This window comes from Anoplolepis gracilipes, chromosome 2 (genome assembly GCF_047496725.1).
Source record: "Anoplolepis gracilipes chromosome 2, ASM4749672v1, whole genome shotgun sequence".
NCBI lineage: Eukaryota > Metazoa > Arthropoda > Insecta > Hymenoptera > Formicidae > Anoplolepis > Anoplolepis gracilipes.
In genome coordinates this window covers 11,029,647-11,051,933 of record NC_132971.1, presented here as the reverse complement: position 1 = coordinate 11,051,933, position 22,287 = coordinate 11,029,647, and the positions used below count along the sequence as shown (strand labels likewise).

Here is a 22,287-nt window from a genome sequence, read left to right as displayed (position 1 = left end):
GTAAATAGATATTAGAATAATTATTAGAATTGCGCCACACAGGATGCAAGATTTCTAGTAATTTACTAAATCATTAGTGGACACGTCGCCAATTGGCCAATTCAAAATAGGATTCTCTGATTGGTCAATCGATGTTGGTTATCCGAAGGTCGATATAAGTGTGGCTGTCATCGTTTATAACCTGTCAAAGATAAAGGTTATCGCACACAAAATGCATAAGCTACATGTGCATAGCAGAAGATCGTATGGACCAATAATAATATTATATAAATCAATATGGCGACTTAATATTCGATGCTCATTGGTCCATACGATCTTATGCTATGCACACGTAGCTTATGCATTTTGTGTGCGATAGCCCTAAGACTTTCCTTCTTTGACAATTGAATTTTTTGCACTAAATATGAAATAAATATATAATTAAAAGTTGGAGAGAAAGAGAGGAAAAACAAAAAGTGATAAACTCGCAAATCGAAAATATTCTGCTTTCTTTTTTTTTTTTTTTTTTTTTTTATATATAAGGTCGAGTCAAGATGGCGGCGATGATCGCGTAAACGCTGAGAGAAATATTCTTTCCTTGTGCTTCGAGAGAACTAAATTATATACGCCTCATATATATCTTCCATTTCGGACCGTAGGGAGTCTCAGGGCAACGAACATTCCTAAAATCTTGGATCTCGGGTCGTGTCGCGAATGAAAATGACCGAGGAAACGCAACAACAAGCCGAGGGTGCTGCGCAGAACGATAGCTGTTCCGCACAGCAGAATGAAACTCAGCTGAGTTCATCGGATGTTGGAAAAGCCAAAGATAACAAAAAAGAAAAATGTCGTCCCATGACAAAGGTTTGTGTTGCTAAAATTCTCCCAATAGATGTAAATTTCTATCTCCCCGATAAACGTTCTTCATTGATTTTGATATTGTTTCTCGATGGATATATAAACACAAAAAATAGGTTATGTTAATCAAAAGTTTGGCCGGATTTTGTTAAACTAATATATAAACAAATTATATATGTTTTTCGTTTAATATTACGTTAAACATACGTTTTATAAAATATATTTTACTTCCAAAATGTAAAATAACCTAATTGATTTTAGGTGGTAATCAGAAGATTGCCTCCGACAATGACTCAGGATCAATTCTTGGAGCAAGTGTCCCCACTACCGGAATACGATCATTTATACTTCGTGAAAGCCGACATGTCGCTCGGCCAGTTCGCGTTTTCTCGTGCTTACATTAATTTTATAGACCAACAAGATATCTTTGTGTTTCGAGAAAAGTTCGACAATTATGTATTTATAGATTCCAAGGGGGTGGAATATCCTGCAGTAGTAGAGTTCGCACCTTTTCAGAAATTACCAAAGAAACGAGTCGGCAAGAAGAAGGATCTCAAATGTGGTACCATCGAAAGCGATTTGTATTACATAAGCTTTTTAGAAAGTTTAAAGAACCAGGAGACTGATTCGAGTGTAGCTCAGTCAAAAACTGAGTACTCTTATCAACCACCTGACAGTAAGTATTTTTCACTTACATATTTCTTGTTTAAGGAAGGTAACATAAATATTGAAAGATGTTTTAAAATTATGTTGATTGTATATTGTGTAGATACAGTAAAGAAAATCACAACAACCCCACTACTCGAATATCTGAAGCTTCGTAAACAGGAGAAGCAACGTCTTAGAGATGAGAAACGTGAGGAAAGGCGAAGGAGAGACATGGAAAAGCGGAGAACGAGAGATGATCCTGTTATTTCTAAGGTAGAATAATTATTGGGATACATTGGAATACAACAAATACAGTACGGAAAATGACATGAAATAAGAATTAATTTGCTCGTAATAATTACTTACCAAACTTGCAAACAGTTTGTACTTCATTCTTTACTGTATTTGCTGATACCAAAATTTTCGTCTACAGCGCATATATAATATGGAAAACGATCAGTCATCCAATTTTCCCACATCTCACTCCACAAATGTTAAATTTGAAGATACGTTTATTCAATGCTTTATCAAAAATGCAAGAATATATAAATATGGAGAGGAAATCTTTCTCGATAGACTTACACATAAAAGAGCACAAGAAAAATTATATAAAAATCATCAAAGATTTTATGAGCATGTTAAAAAAACAAAAACAATTAGAAATACATTTGATATGAAGAAACAACAATTAAATAGCAGTAATCAAATTAACTGCCAAACTTATTTTAATTTCCACAAAGGCGATCATGTAAGGAAAAATATCTTATTAAAAAAAATATATAATTTTTTTTATTTAAATTATTTAAATTATTTTTAGAGTATGTACAGTAATATAAAATATACGATTTTTCATGTACGCTAGTAGCCGCGAATTTCTTCCTAACTTTCGTGTGCGAAAAAGTTGTGGTACGAAAGAATCGTATGTTTGTCCAAAGTGGCACGTAAAGAATGGGAATCAGGAATTTAATTTTGTGAATCACTTCTACAGTTGCGCCGTGAGATACATGGGAAAATCGATGTTGATGTTTGACCAGCGTCGATGGTTCTCTCTTGAGAAAAGGGCGCTCATTATATATTTATCATTACACTTTTATATCTATGATTTTCTTAAATTTTCTAAAACCTTATGTAATTTCATATATATATGTACATTGTAATATTGTAATTGTTTTAATTGTCTATCAAATTTTTGAGAAGAATGTGTTTTTAAGAGAAGCTAATTATATATTTATATTTGATAATTGTGTGCTCTTTGTATTTTGTTGTACAATGAACTTGCAGAACACTAATATAACAGAGAAATATATAAAAATATTCAAGTCTGCAAGATAATATAGAATAAATAATGAGAGATGCACACCGTATTGTTTTTGTACAGGTTCTAAGAAATCCAGACTTAGATAAAGACTCGAATAAGGATGACAAAGAAAATAAAGAGGAGAGGGACAAACTTTCACCAAAGGAACTGAAGAATAGGCATAAAAGAGATGACAAAGTAAGAGAGAAATTATCGCGGGACCGGGAGATTAAACCTATCATTAAAGGATATAGAGAGCGAATTGACGATAGAAACAAAGAGATGAAGCATCGACGATATGATGAGAAAAGACCTTATGTAAGACGTGACGATCGAGAGGGCGTGAGAGAAGAAAGAAGGCTTGATCTCAAAGATGACAGGAGATACGAGACGAAGGAAGAGTTTAGAGAATCTAGAGACAGGAAGGTGGAGGAAAGACACGGGAAGAGTTACGAGAAAATGAGACAAGAGAAAAAGAAGTTGGCAGAAACGAAGAAACAGATTGTTGATGTCAACGGGGACAACGCAAACTCAAAGAAGACAAAAGAGGAATATGATGTACGAGAGAAGGAAGACGAAAATGGCAAAGAGTCTGTACGTAAGGAGGATGAATTCAAGCATGCTGGAGATAACGAATGCGCACAACGTGATACTGCCGAGGATCGAGTAACAGTGGACGCAATGCGCAATTGTGGGGATGAAATTACAGAAGAGGGAAATGGTTCATCCAATCCAGGTGAGATATTTTTATTTATATATTTAGAAGAGTATTTATATTTTCTTCCTTACTTTACCTTTATCGATTTTAATGTCTTGAGAAAAGTTTCTCACAAAGTTTTAACGAAAAAGAGCAGAATATTTATTGTACAAAGCGAGTAATTCATACATAGTTAGGAACGCAATATAATGCAATTGTTGCTTCAATTTTGAGAAGTTAGGGAATTTATTTGCGTGTAAACATTTTTGCGGCAATAACAAACAGATTAATACAGATGCGAACGACGAGGATGAATCCGAGGAGAAAGAATCGAAAGTCATGAAGAGACGTAATTCGCTCGAGAGTGGCGGCGAAGGCGGCGCAGGCGATGGTAGCTGTCTGCGACGTCACAAATCGTTGGACGGAGGTGGTGAAAGTAATTTGCAGAAAAATGAGGAGAAAGAAAAGGATAAAAAGGATCCCCGATTGGAGCGCAGGATACGAAATAAGGTAAGAGGCTATGTAATCGCTCAAGAAACATTGTGCAAAGTTATTGTCATTCAATGACTCATTTTTTATCAAATTAACACCATTAAACATGCAAATGTTCCTTGTCAAATATATAGTTACTTCTTCAACAATTTTGTTAAATATTTATTTATATCTTTTACATGATTATAAATCATCTATAAATCATGCATATATCTGTACTTACAATTAGTTTATTAAATTAAAATATCCATTATCTTGTTGCAGGATCGTCCAGCAATGGAGATTTACAGACCTGGCATGGGCAAGTTCAGCAAGCAACGGCTAGAACGTGAAAAATCCAACAACGACGAACGAGCATCTCTTTCGCAAAGTCCGACGCCGAATCTAGGTATTTCTTCTTCCTCTACTGGTAAATCCGGGAAACCCGGAGCGACAGAAGTGCGCTCGATGACGTTCAAACGCAGCGTTACTCGTGATGCAGTGTAACTTTTCTTTGCGTGCTTTCACTTGCAACGCATTGCTCCATCACCGATGTGACGCTTTAATCTTATAATAGATTTAATCATATAATACATAATTGTTTCCATCTGTATAAAACATGTCATATCATATACTAAAGTAATAATTCTATGCACATAGTTTGATTGTTCATGTATAGTTCGTTTTTTTTTCTAGATATGATTTTATTACGTGTAATATTATTGACAAATTAATAAATATAACGTGCTCTTTGTTACAACTTTATAATTTAGAATAATTACAGAAGTATATGATTTTTTTTGAATATGATTTATTTTTTCGACAATGTAACTGTGAGTTAATGTGAAATGAAACAACGTAATATTAAGTGCGCATCTAGTGCAATAATATTCGTAGATTAAACTTGAATAAAGAGTGATTACATATAATTCCGCAACTGAATAGTAATCGCTAGTATTCGACAGATTTCGAATTTGATCTCGATTCTTATCTCATACACTGCTGTACAGAGATTGGAAATGAAAACTTAATCTTCTTATTTCTTTTAATATAATTATGATGTTTAGTAACTCGTGTTTTTAATAATCTATCTTAATCCATATACAAAGCATCACAATCTTACAAGAAATCTTATAGACTAAATTATTACAAATTTAAAACAAATTTTGCATAGGTACATACAAGATATTAATTAATGATTAATTAAAACATTAATATATAATATAAAAAAATATATAATAAAAAGCCAAAATCAGAGCCAAATAATCGACATAAATGCAGGCCAATATACATTGAAATTAAAAAACCAATATAACAATTTCAGACGTTTGATCCTTTGCTTTAGGCTCATCCAGGTACTTGGTAGATCTTGGATAAAACAATAGAGCTTATTTATGTCAGTATAATAATTCTTATATCGAGATTTCAAATAACTTGTTTAAATTTATAAGAGAATACTGATACATTTCAGGTATTAAAAAAGAAAGGAATTCCGTAATATTGTTATTAATATTATTATTTTATGCAATGAATTTTTTTCAATTATTTTACAGCAATTTTTTAAACGTTTTGACAGCATAGAAAATATTCCAAAAATTACAAATCCATTAATTAAGATATTAATTACTAATTCATTATATACTATTAATTACTAATTCATTAAGAAATTAATTAGTAATTAATTTTTTAAATCAAATCTTAAATAGAATCAAAAAGATCCTATTGATTGTACCTCTTTTATGATAGATTTATAGCAAAAGATCCTAAAAACGACGCTTCTTCGAAATGTGTTTTAGATACGCGAATAATAAAAATAATTTTATATATTTTTTCTCTTTAAATGACTCTTTATATATCCTATTTTCTAATAAAAATTTTAATATAAAATATCTGTGAAATATCTTTGCACATTAATAAAAATTATGTACTGTGAAAAATTTATGGTAGTAAGAGATATGAGACATTTATATTTGTATATAAATTTATATTTATGTATGTTTGTCGAGAAAAGAAATTTTTAATAGCTAAAAAATGACCTTTTAGTTTTGTGTTACAAAAATGTAGTATAATTTTTCTTTTTTTTCAAGGAGAATACAATGGTTCAAATAAATTTCAAGGTGAATACAATTATTAAAATAAATTTCAAGAAATGTAGAGAACATATATTTCAACAATCTACCAAAGCCACATTAATCACTATGTCATCGGATGAGCAAAAGCAAACATACAAAAGTCGCGTGTTACCAATCTTAAAAGGCAGATATCCGTTACTGTACAATCTGTTTGTCGAATTGATATTAAACATTGGCGGATTAGAAAAGTGGATTTCTATAACAAAGCACATTATTCACTCTACACTCAGCGAAATGGAAGTTATAAATTTACTTGCATTTTATCGCGGAAAGATAAAATTGGCTTAAAGGAGAAATAACGTCCCGTTGCATAATTTGCTGAAGATTATATCCGTTTGACAAATGTGGAAGATGTATATATGTATTTTGTAAATAATAATAAAATTATACAATTTATTCAGAAATATGTTTTAACATTCTATATATATATCGATCTCTTATAAACATCTTTTGAACATACATGTGTACTGTTAGAGATAATTATTGTTAAGAAAAATTATACACAACAAGATTAAAAAAATATTTTTTTAAATTATTAACGAATTTTATAATAAATTTTTAAGTAATTTTATAATAAAATCAAGAGATATATATAGTTTTTAAATTTATAAAATCTTTAAGAAAATCTCTTCCATTCCTTCGAGATATACTTTTCCCCTACTACTTTTCTTTCTCTTTTTTCTATGTACTTTAATTGTGTGAATGATTTATGACATAGTAAGAATAAACCGAGCGTGTCTTTTTTTGTTAGCATTGAAACTCGGGTAGAAAAGGACATGGGTCGGTATTCATAAGCCGGTATTGATAGTCCGTTCTTATATATAAAATCATCTTAAGACTGCGTTCAGCCAATCAGATGGCCAAATAGAATTTTAAAACCTTGAACGGACTATGAATACCGGCCTAAGCCTCAGCTGTAGTCTCTCGAGAGAGAGAGAGCGAGCGCCTGCTTGGCTATCGCGATGACCAGTTCATTCTAAATGTCGATGGTGGAAACCCCCTCTTTCGTTTCGATACGTGCCTTGACGACAGGATTTTCTTTTTGAGAAAAGAACCATTTGAGCTTGAGAGCTTAAGCTTGAAGTACTACGGAAGAAACAGTGGTCACACGATTTAGATAATAGTTAAGTGTTTCGTTCTTTTTCGTCAGTATTTCTGTAATTTTGAAATACTTCAAATACTTAGTATTTGTTATTTTGGAAAACGCACAAATGTAAGTATTTTATATATTATTTATACTAGAATAGTACTTACACATGAGAAATGAAATGGTAAAAATATCAGTTATATTTCTTTCTTATCTAAGATTTTCACATGAGTTACATAAAAAAAAGATGTTAGTAATATAAAATTTTACATAAAATTTTTAAATTTACTTTGCAATATTCGTATAAAGATTTATAATTATAATAAAAATTATCTTATAAGTAATATCTCTTTAATTTTTTCTTTTCCTTTTGTCTCGACGATTTTGCAATATATATATATATATAATATAATATAATATAATATAATATAATATAATATATATATTTTAATATATATTCCATAGAAATTTTTACATATATCTACTTCCATTATGCCAAAGAATAAAAAAAAGGATGCTGTGTAAGAAATATATTACTATATTTTAATAAATTTATTTTTTAGCGATTGTAATTGTTTTAAAACCGTATGTAAAATATATAAAGTTGTAAACAATTTGATAATATTTTATATCATATACTATATTTTCCATATTGAGAAAATTATTTGCTTATAATTCTATTTTATTATGCAATTTATTTAATTGTTAAATGTTTTATAGAATTTTATTATTTTTTTTAGGGATTGTACAACATTTGGATCAGTACAAAAATTTAAGCCACCAAATATTAAATTCCCACATTTTTTATTTGTTGCATTACAAAATCATTTGGTGGAACACAATTTTCTCCCAGAAAAAAGTCAGAATTATATAAAGTGCATTAAGAGTTTATCTAATGTACAACACATAAATTATGATAATTATTTGGTTATATTAAAAATTTGCTTATATCTAGAACAATTTGAATTAGATCGAGAATTGCAGCAGCACAAATTATCAAATCATAAAATTGAGAATTCTAAAGATTTAAAAGAATGTTTCATTATCAATGTGCCATCCCTGAATAATGGAAATTCTGTAGTTGTACCAGATGATAAAGTCACTCTTTATGAAGCCATTTCAAAAAAACTAATTTGGGCTAAAGTTGTAAAAATAACAGGAAATGAAGTGACAATACAGCCACATTCTTTTAAGTAAGTCCATAATTTTTTATTATTATGTATTAATAAGAATCTAGTACATTTAATATTGATATAACTATTATTATGAATAACAGAAAACATACATATTTTTATGTACACTATTAATTTCGTATATATTATGTAGAGATGCAGAAACATTTAAAGATAAAAACAAGAAGTTTAATATAAATTTTTGGAGTAAACATTGGCCATTAAGATGTTGCCATTATGCTTTGACAATAATGAGTCAAAAACTCAATTTAGTAGAAATTATGTTTCCCAAACTCAAGACAACTGGTACCGATTTAAACGAGTGAGTTTTCTAAAATTGAATATTTTATTATTTGTATTTACATTGATTTTTTCACTGCAATCTCAAATATTTTGTATAGTGACATCCAATGGATAAATACTAATATAGAAAAGAATGAAGAACAAAAGCAAGCAGTAAGAAAGATCTTGAATAAGACAGCATATCCAGCACCATATATAATTTTCGGTCCTCCAGGCACTGGGAAAACAGCAACATTAGTAGAGACTATAAGTCAAGTAATTCATTTTCTTTCTATATCTAACATTTAGTAAAAAAAAATGATTTTTATTTGTTTTATTTTTATTTCTTTGGTTGATAGATTGTAAAACATTATCCTATGAAAAATATATTGGTATGTGCAACATCTAATGCAGCAGTTGATGAAATTGCCAAAAGATTATTAATTGGAAATGTGCCAGCAAACATAGTGTATCGAATGTATGCACCATCTAGACTATGGTAAAAAAAAACTTACTTTTATGTTGTTTTCTTTTATTTATTTATTTTCTTTTTTTTTTATTTCTAAAAATAATGTAAGTCTAACATAATTAATATTTTTTGTACCAACAAAAGATCTGTTTTTCTTTTACATCTGTTGTATTTTACATATTAAGAATAAGTTTTAAATAATTGTAGAATATTTAAAATTTAAAATTAATTTAAAAAACAATAAGATATATATATGTATAAATTTTTTAAAGTAAATTTTGTTTGTTAAAAAATAGGGGAACTGTAGATGAAAAAATTCGACCATGTGCAAATTTTGTTAACGAAAATACTCTCTTTTTACCAAAAGATTTATTATTATTGAAAAGAATTATTATTACAACATTAGTAACGTCCGTAAGGTATGTATATTAGATATATAATATGTAACCTCAAATGTATATAGTATATAATATTGAGCACATACATATAGGCAGGCTTCTTTTTATTAATAATAATAAATTTTAATAATAAAATTTTTGTACAAAAATTAGTTATTTTATATTTATAATAAAGCACTGTTAAACATACATCATGAAGCTACCTCACAATTAAATTGACATTTTATAGATTTTTAAAATATATGTAGAATTTTATTCTCTTTTTATGTTTTATTATAGATTGAATGCTGTGAATTTTCGAGAGAATCATTTTTCTTACATAATCATTGATGAGGCAAGTCAAGCACTTGAACCAGAGATGTTAATTCCTCTAACATTAACAAATAAAAAGAATGAAGATGAAAGAATGGAATTTCAAGCGCAAATCGTTATTGCAGGTGATCCTTATCAATTAGGACCTTTTGTTCGTTCCAGATGGAGCGAACATCTTTTTGGTATGTTCTAAAATGATCAAATGTCGCACAATGTATAGATCACAGAAGTAGTTTTCTTACAATCTAATCTATTTCCATAGGAATATCTATGTTGGAAAGATTAATGAATAATTGCGAACCATATAAGAAGCAAAATGGAAAGTACAATCCAAACTATATAACGAAATTGGTTAAAAATTATCGTAGTCATGAAAATCTTTTACATGTATCAAATAAATTATTTTATGAAGAGGAACTGAAATTTTGTGGAGGAACTGATACACAAATAGCATTGAACTGGCCGAAGTTACCTAATAAAAAATTTCCCATGATATTTCAAGAAGTTCTAGGCAAAGAAGAGAGATCTCTAACTCGAAGGTTAATAAATTTAAACATTATAAACATAGATTTTACTTTAATTTTACTTAAGGTTTAAAGTACAATCAAATTATATGTATATATATATATATATATATATATATATATATATATATATATATATTTTTTTTTATAATTAGCAATTGTTTTCAAAATTGTACAAGTTATGTTTAATTTATAGTGTCTCTAACACAGCTGAAGTATTATTAGTGATAAAATATGTGAAAATGCTGATTAATACGAAATTTGGAAACCGCAAGATAATGCCGAAGGATATTGGAATAATAACGCCTTTTAGGCAGCAACAGATGCAAATTATTAAATGTTTAGCAGAAATACAACTGGAAAACATAACTGTAGGAACAGTTGAGACATTTCAAGGACAAGAACGAAATGTGATAATATTGTCAACAGTACGATCCAAAGTCTTTGAACACAACAATAAAGAACACATTGGTTTCTTATCTAATCCAAGGGTATGTGAATCTATTTTATGATACACAGGCATACTTACAATCAGTAATGTTTTATATGCATATATACATTTTATAAATATATACATTTATATATGTAATGTTTCTGGATTTTTTTAGAGATTTAATGTTGCTCTGACACGCGCAAAAGCACTTATGATAATAATTGGCAATCCAAATATTCTTTGCACAAATGAAAATTGGAAAGCACTCTGGGACTACTGTGAAGAACATGGTGGGTGTATCCCATTCAAACGCTCTCCATTAAAGCCAGATGAAATAGCGAAATTAATAACCGATTACGAAGCAGATGCGAATAATGACAATAATGCATTCAACACTAAAATATCTGTTACTGTAGAGCTTGGAAAGAACGAAAAAGAGGAATTAACCAATGTATTAGTGCGTGCAATGGAGAAAAAATTAACACTAATATAGAAAAAAATAGTTGATGACATATGATGATATTTTTAAAGATATTATTTGCATTATTTTATCACGAGATATATGTCGGACAATTAAATCTAATATTTATATCTCGTTTTTCAAGTACATTATTTGAAATCCATATAGCACAGAATATTGTAGTAACATTGCTGCAATATTGCTACAATGTTCTGTGCTATATGGAAGTGTACAAATATTGACGTTCAGTATTAAACATATTGCAGTATTAAATTATTACATTTAAATGTGTAATAATGTAAGTAAACATACATAAAATATAAACCATTATATATATATATATATATATATATATATATATATATATATATAGTGTATATTTATCTATTTATATATTAATATTAAATATGTAAAATATATTTGTAAGTAAAATATAAAATAATTTAGTGTTATACAATTAAAAGTTGTTATATTTGGTTATAATGGCGTAAGCAGAAAATTTTATACAACATAATTGCAGATTGCTTTTTTCTGGTTTTATAATTGTATAAATTTGTTTATCATAAACATGTTTGCAACCGAGATTACGAATTTTATGCAATCGTTCTGATATAGACTTTGTAAGAACAAGATTTTATGAATGATAACAAATGCTTCAAAATAAATTAGCGTAAATCAATCAGCTTGAATAAAAACACTTTTTGTAGAAAATTATTTATTTTTATGCAACAAATGCTCCAGAAATACTGTATCACTTGGTATCATTCACCAACAAACTATTATACATATTTGGAAAAGCTTCTTATACTTATTCGAGTAGCAATTTAGCCTCATTTCCATTAACCTTCTTATTGATACCATGTTGAATTGCAAACTCGTGTTTTACACTGGCAAACAAGATATCTGTAAGAAGGAAGATTTGTGCTATGGCAAATGCCAGTGTTACCCCAAAATAGAAATTTGCGTTTGCCGATCTGGAATATATCCACTGATGCCATACAGTCGGCGCAAACACCGTACAAAATAATAGAAAACAACCTACGATAAATCCCTGTTGCATATCTGGAAAAAAAAATTAAGTTAGATAGGATTAGAAACAATTTGCATCACTGATTTAAAACTAATTTTCTTTGACTCACGTTGAAACAAATGCTTCCATAGTGGTAATAAAGATATATAGAAACCAACGTCTCCAATGCATGGATAGGACTTAAATATGGCAGCTATCGCTAGATAAGAGAACGCCAGTAACATTGGATCGCGTCGTAATCGTAATGCTAGCGGGACTATGTATAATAAACTGACGTTTATTTGAAAGGACGCAATGAAGAGCCATCTAAAATGCTCAAACATCTCTGTAAAGAAGTACCAGTACAGTCCAATATTCGGACGCAAGTCGGGAACTGTCAATATGAAACCGATTGTGTTTCCTAGAAACGACCAGCTTCCCATGATGCTGTAGGAAATGGCGAATAGGACAGTTAAGATGCTTATAAATATGAGTATCATTGTAATAATACTGATTCTTCTATTCTTTGCCACACTGGCGACATGGATGGTCGCAGGTACCATGAGCGATATAGGATAGAGCCCTTGCAGTGTCAGCAGTGCTATGGACATGCAACTCCAGAACATGGAACGTCTTGTCATTGATATCAGCGCGATTGAATAGAGTAGATTTGTAAAAACTGTCGTTGTTAGACCGACACAGTTCAGTATTATGTAAGGATTAAACAAATATCCCGCGGACACATACAAAGCAGATGTGCCAGGATTATCATTAAGCTTCTCGCTGTCATCCTTTCCCTCTTTTCTTTTTGTTGCCTGTAATATATACAAATAGCAATATAAATACACCTTTTTGATTGTAATAAGTATAAAAATAATTGAATTAGATTCTGAGCTCAACTGTCATCTCATTCATATCAAACTGACCAGTTCAATGGCATAGCGCTTTGCGGTAAGTGCAAGGCATAGAGCAGTTGTCAGATCGGTAACAACAAATAGCAAAAATAATGCCCATTGAGGTAAATACTTCTGTATAAGCTTAAAAACGTATAAGCCTATTGGAGTTTCATGGAACAGGTCTCCTTCATAAGGATCTATGCCGAATTCATATAAGTAAACTCCTTCAGTCACTGAAAATCAATCGGAATTAACGTTATAAATCTTTGCCATGATAAAAATCTGCTCCTCAATCGATTGAAAATAAAACGATTTTTGCCAAGTATTTTTCGAACAACCGAAACGAAATCATATTCTTTTTATAATCTTTGTAAACTTTAATGCATACAGAATCAACTAACCTCTCTTCCAAGAGTTTAGGGCGGTTGACACCTCGACACGATTACCGATGATCTTTTGATATTCAGAGTTCATTAACAGCAATCTGATAGTTCCGGCTAATGCAAAATTTGACAACCACTTTCTCGACATCTTCTCCTTTTTTTTTCCTTCGTGATTCTATACTGCGATCGATTCACATTTATTCACGAATATAACCTGTCAATGGAGCGGCACTGATGTCCGCATATTTCCTCAATAGGATATCTTTATTGATAAACTTCAACACTGTTACGAAAATAATTTTTCGGCTTAATCGTTATTTATGTGCGTCCACGCAGAGATCGTATTTATTTTAAATCGTGATTTTTCGCAAAGAAATCATACACGCGGCAACGAGATCGAACCACCATCCATTTCTACATAATATGTATATATATGCTTAGATACTTGTGTACAATAAAAAATATAGACGTCTCTGATTAACATATATTTACGTAACTTTTATAGGATAACTCTTTCTCTGTTTGAGTTTTTACTCTCGGACACTAATGTGAAAAAATATATGATATTGTCACCGACTTCTGTCAATCACATATATGTCAAAATTGTCAACCTTGATTTCGATAAATTATCGTGGATTATCGGTAAAAGTTAATAAATACATTTTTAATAAATAATTTAATTTGATAAATTTAAAAAATTATTTTTAAATCGATAAAATGCGAAATGAAAAAATGTTATTTTCTATAGTAAGATGATATATTGTAAGATATAATTTTTGTACACACACGTTATATGAGGCACGTTAGCAATATTGCAATGTCAAGAATTTTCAATAATGCATTGTTACTGCAATCGTCGACTAATGTTGCATATAAGACTTTTTGTTTCTGATACATATAATCATACATGATAAAATATCAGAAGCATATGGACACATAAAATACAAAAAAGTTGAACTAAAATGCGCGTAATAATTTTGTTATCTAAAAAATATATTATAAATTTACATAAAATTATATATATATAATTTATATATATACATATATATATATATAATTTATTATGTGTATAAATTTATAATATAATATTTCTTAGATAAATATTATTGCAAACATTTATTTAAGTTCAACTTTTTCATATTTTATATGTTTCTTATACGTTTTACTCTAAAAAAATATTTGATGGATGAGGTGCGCAGGATTGCGTCAGAATAGGATTTCGGAGCAAGATCGATAAAAGGATAGATATTTTTAATTCGAGAGCTTTTTCTGTCTGCGAATGATCCGAGTATCTTTTATATTAGTGAACCGTTATTACGAACAATTATCAGCTCTAGTGGTTCGTGCGCTGTCACTGCCATCTTAATTTAATAAATTCAGTGAACTCTGAACACTTTAAATTATCTCTATATGTTTTATCCTGACATTAATGCTTGTGTATCTACACGTGGCCTATCGAGGCTTAACTTTATTCATCCTTACGGGAATTGGTGATCGTATCCACTTTCCTTATCAGTATCTTACAGAATTATTGAATTCCGAAGTGGGATCTGTGCCGGTCGATTGTGGAGGTCGACATTTGTTGGAATCTTCAAGAAAAGATAGATCTTGTGAAGATGCTGCCGCGCACCGTTGATTATTATTATTAGTTATTAGTGACAGGGTGACAGCTAAACCCTTACAACTTATTTTAAATTTATCGAATGTCACTGCGATCTGCGATTCTCGTATCGAAACTCGTACTATCGATATTTCCATAACCTCAAAAATAAACACGAGATAACAATAATATACGATAGCTTTTGCACAAATAAAACTCTGGATTATTTAGTGGTTAACATACATATGTATAATTGTCGCAATAAAAATTAGTGCGATATTTTTCTGTAATGGTATTATAGTTAATCAACAGTATGTATTTTTTTGGAATTCAATTTTTTTATGATAAAAATTTTTCTATTTATGGTTTAAATTGATTGGTATTCAAAACTCATATACGTTTCTTTATGTAATAGATAAGTTGGGAGCTATGCGATTGAAAGGATGGAGATATGGTGTATTTGTCGGAGGTTTTGTTGGACTTATAGGTGTATTCTGTTACGCTTCTATGATCCGACCTATGATAGATCCTGAACCATATAGTATGCATGTTTTTTCTTGAAATATTAAACGATTTATTAATATCTATTATTTTCTTATTAATTATTATAACAAGTAATTTATTTCTTTCAGAGAGAATTAGAGAACGAGCTTTCTCTTCAGATAAATAGACATAAATTATTCTAAAAATAAAATTTACTTGAAGGTTCCTATAGAATCAGTGTATTATATAATAAATTATATGATATGTAAAGTTTTTTCTGCATGTCAAGATAAAGGCTAGGTGATAAATAAAAAATAATTACATGGCCTGTTTTGTTGTACAAAATATATGTCTATCAATATTACAACTATATAATTAATTATGCAAAGCACATGTGTCGTAAAAAAGTTGAAAAGCCACAAATGGGACTTGTGATTTTAATTTTTTTACGACTTGTACTTCTTGCATAATTGACTCAATTACCTGCATACCTGTACAATTATCACATACAAGAATTTGCAAACCGACTAGAGAAATTTCGTTGCAAGTACTGTTTTATAACAATAATAATCTTGTATTTATCCATAAAAACACAGTAGGCCTTATGTTAAAAATCATCGTCATCGCACACATCGAGAAAGACGTCGAATGCTTGTCGATTACAATTTCCTTCTGCAGTGAAGACATATTTGTGAAATGTTCCGTCCATACATACAGCTGAAATAAAGAGGAAAAAGATAGAAAGCAAAGCACACATCAATAATAATTTTTTTTTTCATACAAAATATACCTATCACAGAATTGTGCATGCCAAATGCACAAACGCACGCGCATTCTGGAGGTACCGTGAAAGTAGCTAGGGCCCATTGACTCTCGACGTAATTACCAAGAAAACCCATGTTTGAAAAACTAAAAACGATAATATAAAGTTATTCATATATTACGCAATTAAAATAACTAATATTTGCTCGAAAAACACGTACGTGGATCGTCGATTCAAACTGGTATTTTTCAGAGCAAATATGTGTACTGTCCCCTTGTCACTCGAGACACACAAAAATTCTGAGTCTCTGCTAAAAGTTATACTAAAAAAAATTAAAATATGCAATAATTAATAAAATAAAAATGTTAACTTGTACTAAGTTTGCATGATGATATTAATCTTTATACTAACCAATAGAGTGTAGCAGGATCAGCACCTCGCCTCAATTCAACTAATAAACTCCTGCGCACAGAATCCCATACTCTGATTAAAGTTCCTTGAACGGACGCAGTAGCAATCATGGTCCCATTTCCGTTAACTGCCAGACACGCCAGTGCACCCTGTTGTTATTGCAGGAATTTATACACATGAATGCAATAATGAACAAATGAAACATTGCTCGAGTTATTAATTGTTAAAATACCTGATGTGCAGAGAGAGTGACAGGAGCGCTGGAACTTCCAGCTTCGGTGGCTGCGAGATCTACCAATTGTACACTGCCAAGTTTGTGGCCAGGAAAAGCCAGTAGCTGCCTCTGCGCCGTCGCAAATGTTGCAATTTCTACCAAACCCATCGGATTATCTCTAGTTTCAAGAGTCAACAGCCTTCGAATAGGTGTGGGAAATGAAAAAACGTGAATCTCTCGCTGTAGCGCTACCACCATCCTACAACACAAGATCATTCTTATATAAATAGACAGCTCTTTTCCTTTTTGTATTTACGAAAAGAAACATATGGAACGTCAAATAACTTACTTATCTCTTCGCAATCTAACTGCTTTGATTAAACTGGTAAAAGTGACTTCCATGACAAATTTTTTTGATAGATCATCGTAGATTAAGACAGTGTTATCAGCAAATTTAGCACGGTTTCCACCACCCACTACAGCAATCACGTTTGTTCTCCAGAGCATCTCTGCCATGGAGATGCTCCCCATGAAATCATTGTCAAAGTGTGCCTTCTCGACTAATGGTTCGACGTTGTAGATTCTCAGCCCAGATTCCATGCAACAAGTAAAGCATCCTATCGAAGGGAGACAATGTCAATAAAAAAATTCTTTCTCCAATTAGAAAGGTTGAGAAGCTCACCTTGATCTTGATTAAATCTCAAACTGTGAATACCTCTCGCAGCCATAACTCAATAATTTACGTCGACAAAGCGTCGAAGTAGCAATAGAACGTGCAATGGTTCTATTAATAATCTTGATCTTTTTTTTTTCTCTTCAGGAAATAGAAGCGATTTTTAGCAACAACTTAAACATTAAATCCATGTCGTATTGAGATTAAATCGTGGCATGATTAAATCTGGTCAAATCTCGACCAAACTTCTATTATTTATCAACAAGTGTGCTTCCTCATAACAATAGCAGACACAATGAACACAGAGAAACACGATGAATCTCTCGCGTTGCAAAGAAGCTGTCATGCTGTCATGCTTATATCAGATTACCGCGTCGAAAATCTAGGTTGCATAGGATTTGACCAATAAGGACAAAGAAATCTCTGTCCGTCCAGTCCTGAGTGGTCAAATGTCAAATCCTTTCTTGTAAAACTGGATCTACAATAGGTGTAGTAAGCAGTAAGAAATTAACCAATCACATTCGATTATTCTTCTCATATTCAACTGTGATTGGTCAATTCCTTACGGCTTAAGGCTTACTATATCTATGTCGAGGAACATATGTTATGATATAAGAAAAAATATTGTGATCGAGAATTTGTCCAATCGGGCACGAGGTTCCAGTTCGTATGCCCATCTAATAAAGTTGTTAAACACGGTTGTAGCAAGTAAGACAATTATTTATGGTGTATCGTGTATTATAACCACATCATACGGGATTATTTATATTTACATTCTCGTTTGGTGATTTTTACATTTCACGAAGAGCGATTTTCAAAAAAAACCTCGTCTCTTCATTCCGAGTGATCGAGGATGGATTTCCAAAATCGTCCTGGTGGTAAAACCGGCGGCGGCGGGGTCGCCTCCTGGTCGGAGAGCAACCGCGACCGCCGGGAGCGGCTCCGTCAGCTCGCCCTGGAGACCATCGACTTGAACAAGGACCCATATTTTATGAAGAATCACCTGGGCTCGTACGAGTGCAAATTGTGTCTCACTTTACACAACAATGAGGGCAGTTACCTGGCGCATACGCAGGGCAAGAAGCATCAGGCTAATCTGGCCAGGAGAGCGGCGAAGGAGGCCAAGGAAGCGCCGCAGACTCTGGCGCCGGAGAAACCCCGGGTCGAACCCAAGAAATTCGTAAAGATCGGTCGACCCGGTTATCGAGTTACGAAGCAACGCGATCCAGAATCCGGCCAGCAGAGTCTACTGTTTCAGGTAGACTATCCAGAGGTAGCGGACAATGTGATACCACGACACAGGTTTATGTCCGCTTACGAGCAGAGAGTCGAGCCACCGGATCGCAAATGGCAGTATCTGCTGTTTGCAGCTGAACCATATGAGACTATCGCTTTCAAGGTGAGAATTCTATCTTTGAATATTTTGAAGATTATTCCATGAATGAAATCAAGCCTTAATCATTTATAATAATTTGCAGGTGCCCAGTAGAGAAGTGGAGAAGGCGGAAGGAAAGTTCTGGACTCATTGGAATAAGGATACAAAACAATTTTTTCTACAGTTTGCATTCAAAAACGAGAAGCCATCCGTGGGCAAAGTACCACCACCGCCAGTTCCTCTGATAAGGCCGGGACTGAGTCCGATGGTGCCTGTTCCGCCACCTCCTCCTAGACCACCTATATTTAATCCAGTACCGCCACCACCGGCTCTCCTAGCGAGTGGAATGCAAATACCTCCTCCACCACCTCACATAGCATAATACATTTGACAATTCAAGTAATTTTTTTTTTATTAATAAAAGCTCACGCGTATTATCTTCCTCAAGGAGATATAATACTATATTTGTATATTCCATTGATATGCAAGACTAAACTTGATATTTACACAAGTAAATAGAAAGTGTAATATACTTAATGTATAATAAGATGTAATCTCTATCTATAAAAATAAGACAACTTGTGAGAGAAAAAAAACACGAGTGTTTAAAAAATTTTTATTTATCACTGAAATATATTTGTTCCCATAAATTACTCTTGATTTATGTATTTTTTTATTTTTATTTTTATAAAGTTTTAGTATTTGTATTAACAAGAGTACACTTATAGAAATAAATTCTACCCTGAAAATAAAAAAAGCATAAAATTAGAATTTTGTTTTTTTTTTTGTATTTCACAAATAATTCATTATAATACAAACATTGCATTTTGTGAAAATAATTTAACACTTTCCAAATTTACCTATTGCAAAATTATAAATGAAAATATTAGAAAAAGAAAACATACTCAATGATTATGCGCACAAGACACACGCGCCACCAACTGCCTTAATTTTATCCTCTGCCTGCTTACTGAAGAATTTAGCTTTTACTATAACAGGTTGCTTTGGAAGGCGTCCTTTTCCCAAGAGTTTGTAGTATCCCTGAAAAAATTTATCATTTCATATAAACTCTATAACATCAAAACATATTATGTATTTTTAAAATATTATTTAAAATTTTTATATTTAATATTTTGCAAAGAATCTATCAGAATGCAACAATCTACATGAATGTAAGTGTTGTACAGCACTTTTAAGACCGCCCGTTGCAATATCATCATATATAGTAAGGCAATTATTGCCAAATATTAAAAAAAAAACAAAGAAAAAAAAAATATATATATAAGACAAATGAATACATGAAAAGTTATACTTAAAAGAAAGACTTACCGCTTTTACAAGATCAATGACAGGCGCTTTGCCTTCGACATCTTTATATTTCAATCTCGTCTGTTCGGAGACAAGAGTCCATAATTTGTCTAAATTTATAGTAGGGCACCATTTAGTATTACGCCGCAGATGGTAGTTCCTCATACCAAGCTGTCAATAGAACAAAATCAATTAGAAATGTGTGACACAAATATAATTTCAATAATCCTGATTTTACATGCGAAAAATAATTTAAATTGTAGTAGAATGTGATCACTATCATTTATTTTGCTGGTGAAAATTAAACTCTCATCATTCAATATATAGCCTTTACGAATATGTAATATCCTGGAGAGGCAGTCTCACCTTTCCAAAGTATCCAGGATGGTATTTATCGAAATTGATTCGATGATGATGCATACCACCAGCGTTACCGCGACCACCGGGATGCTTCCTGTGTTTGCCTGAAAAATGTGAATGATATTATAATAAACTTTCAATTTGTTTGTACAATATAGAAAGAGAGTTTAAATGTGACATTCTTAGAAATTGAATCGAAATACAGAAATTGTCTCATGTGAGATATAATATTAAAATATATGTGTATTTTAAAATTACTATTTACAATTTTTGTTATTAAGTTATTATTATAAAAAAATTTAAGTTATTATTATAAAAAAGATATTTGGCAAGGAATTAATCAGAATGCAACAATCTACACGAATATAAGTGTTGTACGGCACTTTTAAGACCGCCCGTTGCAATATCATCATGTATAATAACAAAAATTGACATTGTTATTTATCTTGTAGAAGCAATGACTTTTTTCTTGTATATCTAAAAAGATGAAAGATTATGCGCAAGAAGTCAGCAATTTTCATTTGAGAAGTATTCATTCGCAGAATAATGGATATCTACGAGATATTTTGCTGAATTATTTATTAAAAACATAAACTTTCTCTCTTCTTCATTGAAAATAAATATCAAATGCATTTTTATCACAACTTTTATCATATATTTTTATTTACTTTATGCATTTACGACACATGAAAGCTTACTGCTTACAACAATCATATGGGAGTAAACTCACCAACGCGACCGTGACCATGACTCACGTGTCCACGTAGTTTCCTAGTCTTCTTCTTGTGTGTTGACTAGGAAAATACAATAAAAACGTAACATAAGTAACGCAACTACGAGTGCCACTAAAATTATTGCTCGTATCAAGAATAGCGTTAACGTGCCGAGAGGTTATCCCTCTCCAACATGATGCAAATAAATGTGACATTTTTTTTTCGAGAGCACAATAATTAAAGAAAATTATTCTTAATATTATCAATTGTGAGTTTATCATAAATAAACCGCAAACGTAACAATGATGCTGTTGATATTGTTGGATTATTACAAAAGTAACACAACGCGAAGACACTCACCATCTTGACGAAGTGAAGGAAAAGAAGGAAGGTAGAGATAAAATGAAATACAACTGAGCTGTAATAAGTCCCTAGGGACTTACTTCTAGGGACTTTAAGCTGTGAGCTCTGGACAGAATTAGAAAGAAAAAGATCTCTGTCTCTTTTTACATTTACTAGCTCAACTAAAAAATTAAAATTTAAAATTCTTATTATTTTAATGCGAATATGATAAATATATAATTTCTCAGGCTAAATATTTCAAGAACATTAAATTTGAGATTTTTTATAAGAAAAATATTTAAATAATTTCCATAAAAAAAGGAATAATTAAAAAATATTTCTATTTTCTAGAGTAGAGAATCAAAATTAAGAAATTATTATAATTGTTATAAAATAATTATTTGAAAAATGTGCAAAAAGTCTTTTCTGTACACAAGACACTGTAATAAAAAGGCATTTGTTATTTTATAATCCTAGGAAATTTACAATTGATTATATAATTATGTATGCATTGTCAAATAAAGTGAATAGAGACAGA

General features: G+C 31.0%; 6 protein-coding genes across 10 annotated transcripts; 3 read left to right on the top strand and 3 right to left on the bottom strand.

Annotated features, from left to right (window-relative positions):
- Positions 1 to 508: 508 nt before the first annotated feature.
- Upf3 (UPF3 regulator of nonsense mediated mRNA decay) lies at positions 509 to 6,459 on the top strand. 2 transcript variants are annotated; one of them, XM_072911645.1, is made up of 7 exons: positions 509 to 843; positions 1,099 to 1,513; positions 1,607 to 1,758; positions 2,864 to 3,518; positions 3,775 to 3,989; positions 4,236 to 4,359; positions 6,038 to 6,459. In XM_072911645.1, the coding sequence occupies exons 1-7, from the start codon at positions 694 to 696 to the stop codon at positions 6,082 to 6,084; spliced, it is 1,758 nt and encodes a 585-aa protein (XP_072767746.1). In that variant the 5' UTR covers positions 509 to 693; the 3' UTR covers positions 6,085 to 6,459. The 2 variants fall into 2 exon arrangements, with proteins under 2 accessions (XP_072767746.1, XP_072767744.1); XM_072911643.1 differs by lacking the exon at positions 6,038 to 6,459 and having other exon boundaries at positions 4,236 to 5,021.
- Positions 6,460 to 7,038: 579 nt separating this feature from the next.
- On the top strand, positions 7,039 to 11,552 carry LOC140676383 (helicase MOV-10-like). Of its 4 annotated transcripts, none has more exons than XM_072911384.1 (12): positions 7,039 to 7,295; positions 7,635 to 7,690; positions 7,910 to 8,028; positions 8,140 to 8,362; positions 8,496 to 8,663; positions 8,743 to 8,899; positions 8,983 to 9,122; positions 9,389 to 9,511; positions 9,770 to 9,984; positions 10,065 to 10,341; positions 10,523 to 10,817; positions 10,935 to 11,552. In XM_072911384.1, the coding sequence occupies exons 2-12, from the start codon at positions 7,662 to 7,664 to the stop codon at positions 11,250 to 11,252; spliced, it is 2,064 nt and encodes a 687-aa protein (XP_072767485.1). In that variant the 5' UTR covers positions 7,039 to 7,295; positions 7,635 to 7,661; the 3' UTR covers positions 11,253 to 11,552. The 4 variants fall into 4 exon arrangements, with proteins under 4 accessions (XP_072767485.1, XP_072767483.1, XP_072767481.1 ...); XM_072911382.1 differs by having other exon boundaries at positions 8,125 to 8,362; XM_072911380.1 differs by having other exon boundaries at positions 7,910 to 8,362.
- A 104-nt stretch (positions 11,553 to 11,656) lies between these two features.
- On the bottom strand, positions 11,657 to 14,080 carry Pig-u (phosphatidylinositol glycan anchor biosynthesis class U). The gene is made up of 4 exons (XM_072911385.1): positions 13,526 to 14,080; positions 13,155 to 13,357; positions 12,359 to 13,043; positions 11,657 to 12,281 (listed from the first exon to the last, which is right to left on the bottom strand). Exons 1-4 carry the CDS (start codon positions 13,653 to 13,655, stop codon positions 12,028 to 12,030), a joined length of 1,272 nt encoding a protein of 423 aa, XP_072767486.1. The 5' UTR covers positions 13,656 to 14,080; the 3' UTR covers positions 11,657 to 12,027.
- A 1,840-nt stretch (positions 14,081 to 15,920) lies between these two features.
- Positions 15,921 to 18,006, bottom strand: LOC140662852 (WD repeat domain phosphoinositide-interacting protein 4). Its single transcript, XM_072886511.1, has 7 exons — positions 17,661 to 18,006; positions 17,328 to 17,595; positions 16,997 to 17,237; positions 16,765 to 16,913; positions 16,574 to 16,675; positions 16,381 to 16,499; positions 15,921 to 16,307 (listed from the first exon to the last, which is right to left on the bottom strand). Exons 1-7 carry the CDS (start codon positions 17,704 to 17,706, stop codon positions 16,198 to 16,200), a joined length of 1,035 nt encoding a protein of 344 aa, XP_072742612.1. The 5' UTR covers positions 17,707 to 18,006; the 3' UTR covers positions 15,921 to 16,197.
- A 339-nt stretch (positions 18,007 to 18,345) lies between these two features.
- Positions 18,346 to 19,594, top strand: Sf3a2 (splicing factor 3A subunit 2). Its single transcript, XM_072911779.1, has 2 exons — positions 18,346 to 19,050; positions 19,130 to 19,594. The coding sequence occupies exons 1-2, from the start codon at positions 18,505 to 18,507 to the stop codon at positions 19,406 to 19,408; spliced, it is 825 nt and encodes a 274-aa protein (XP_072767880.1). The 5' UTR covers positions 18,346 to 18,504; the 3' UTR covers positions 19,409 to 19,594.
- A 34-nt stretch (positions 19,595 to 19,628) lies between these two features.
- On the bottom strand, positions 19,629 to 21,833 carry Rpl27a (ribosomal protein L27A). Its single transcript, XM_072911780.1, has 6 exons — positions 21,768 to 21,833; positions 21,425 to 21,488; positions 20,701 to 20,798; positions 20,356 to 20,505; positions 19,932 to 20,067; positions 19,629 to 19,768 (listed from the first exon to the last, which is right to left on the bottom strand). The coding sequence occupies exons 1-5, from the start codon at positions 21,768 to 21,770 to the stop codon at positions 19,939 to 19,941; spliced, it is 444 nt and encodes a 147-aa protein (XP_072767881.1). The 5' UTR covers positions 21,771 to 21,833; the 3' UTR covers positions 19,629 to 19,768; positions 19,932 to 19,938.
- Between the last annotated feature and the right edge of the window lie 454 nt (positions 21,834 to 22,287).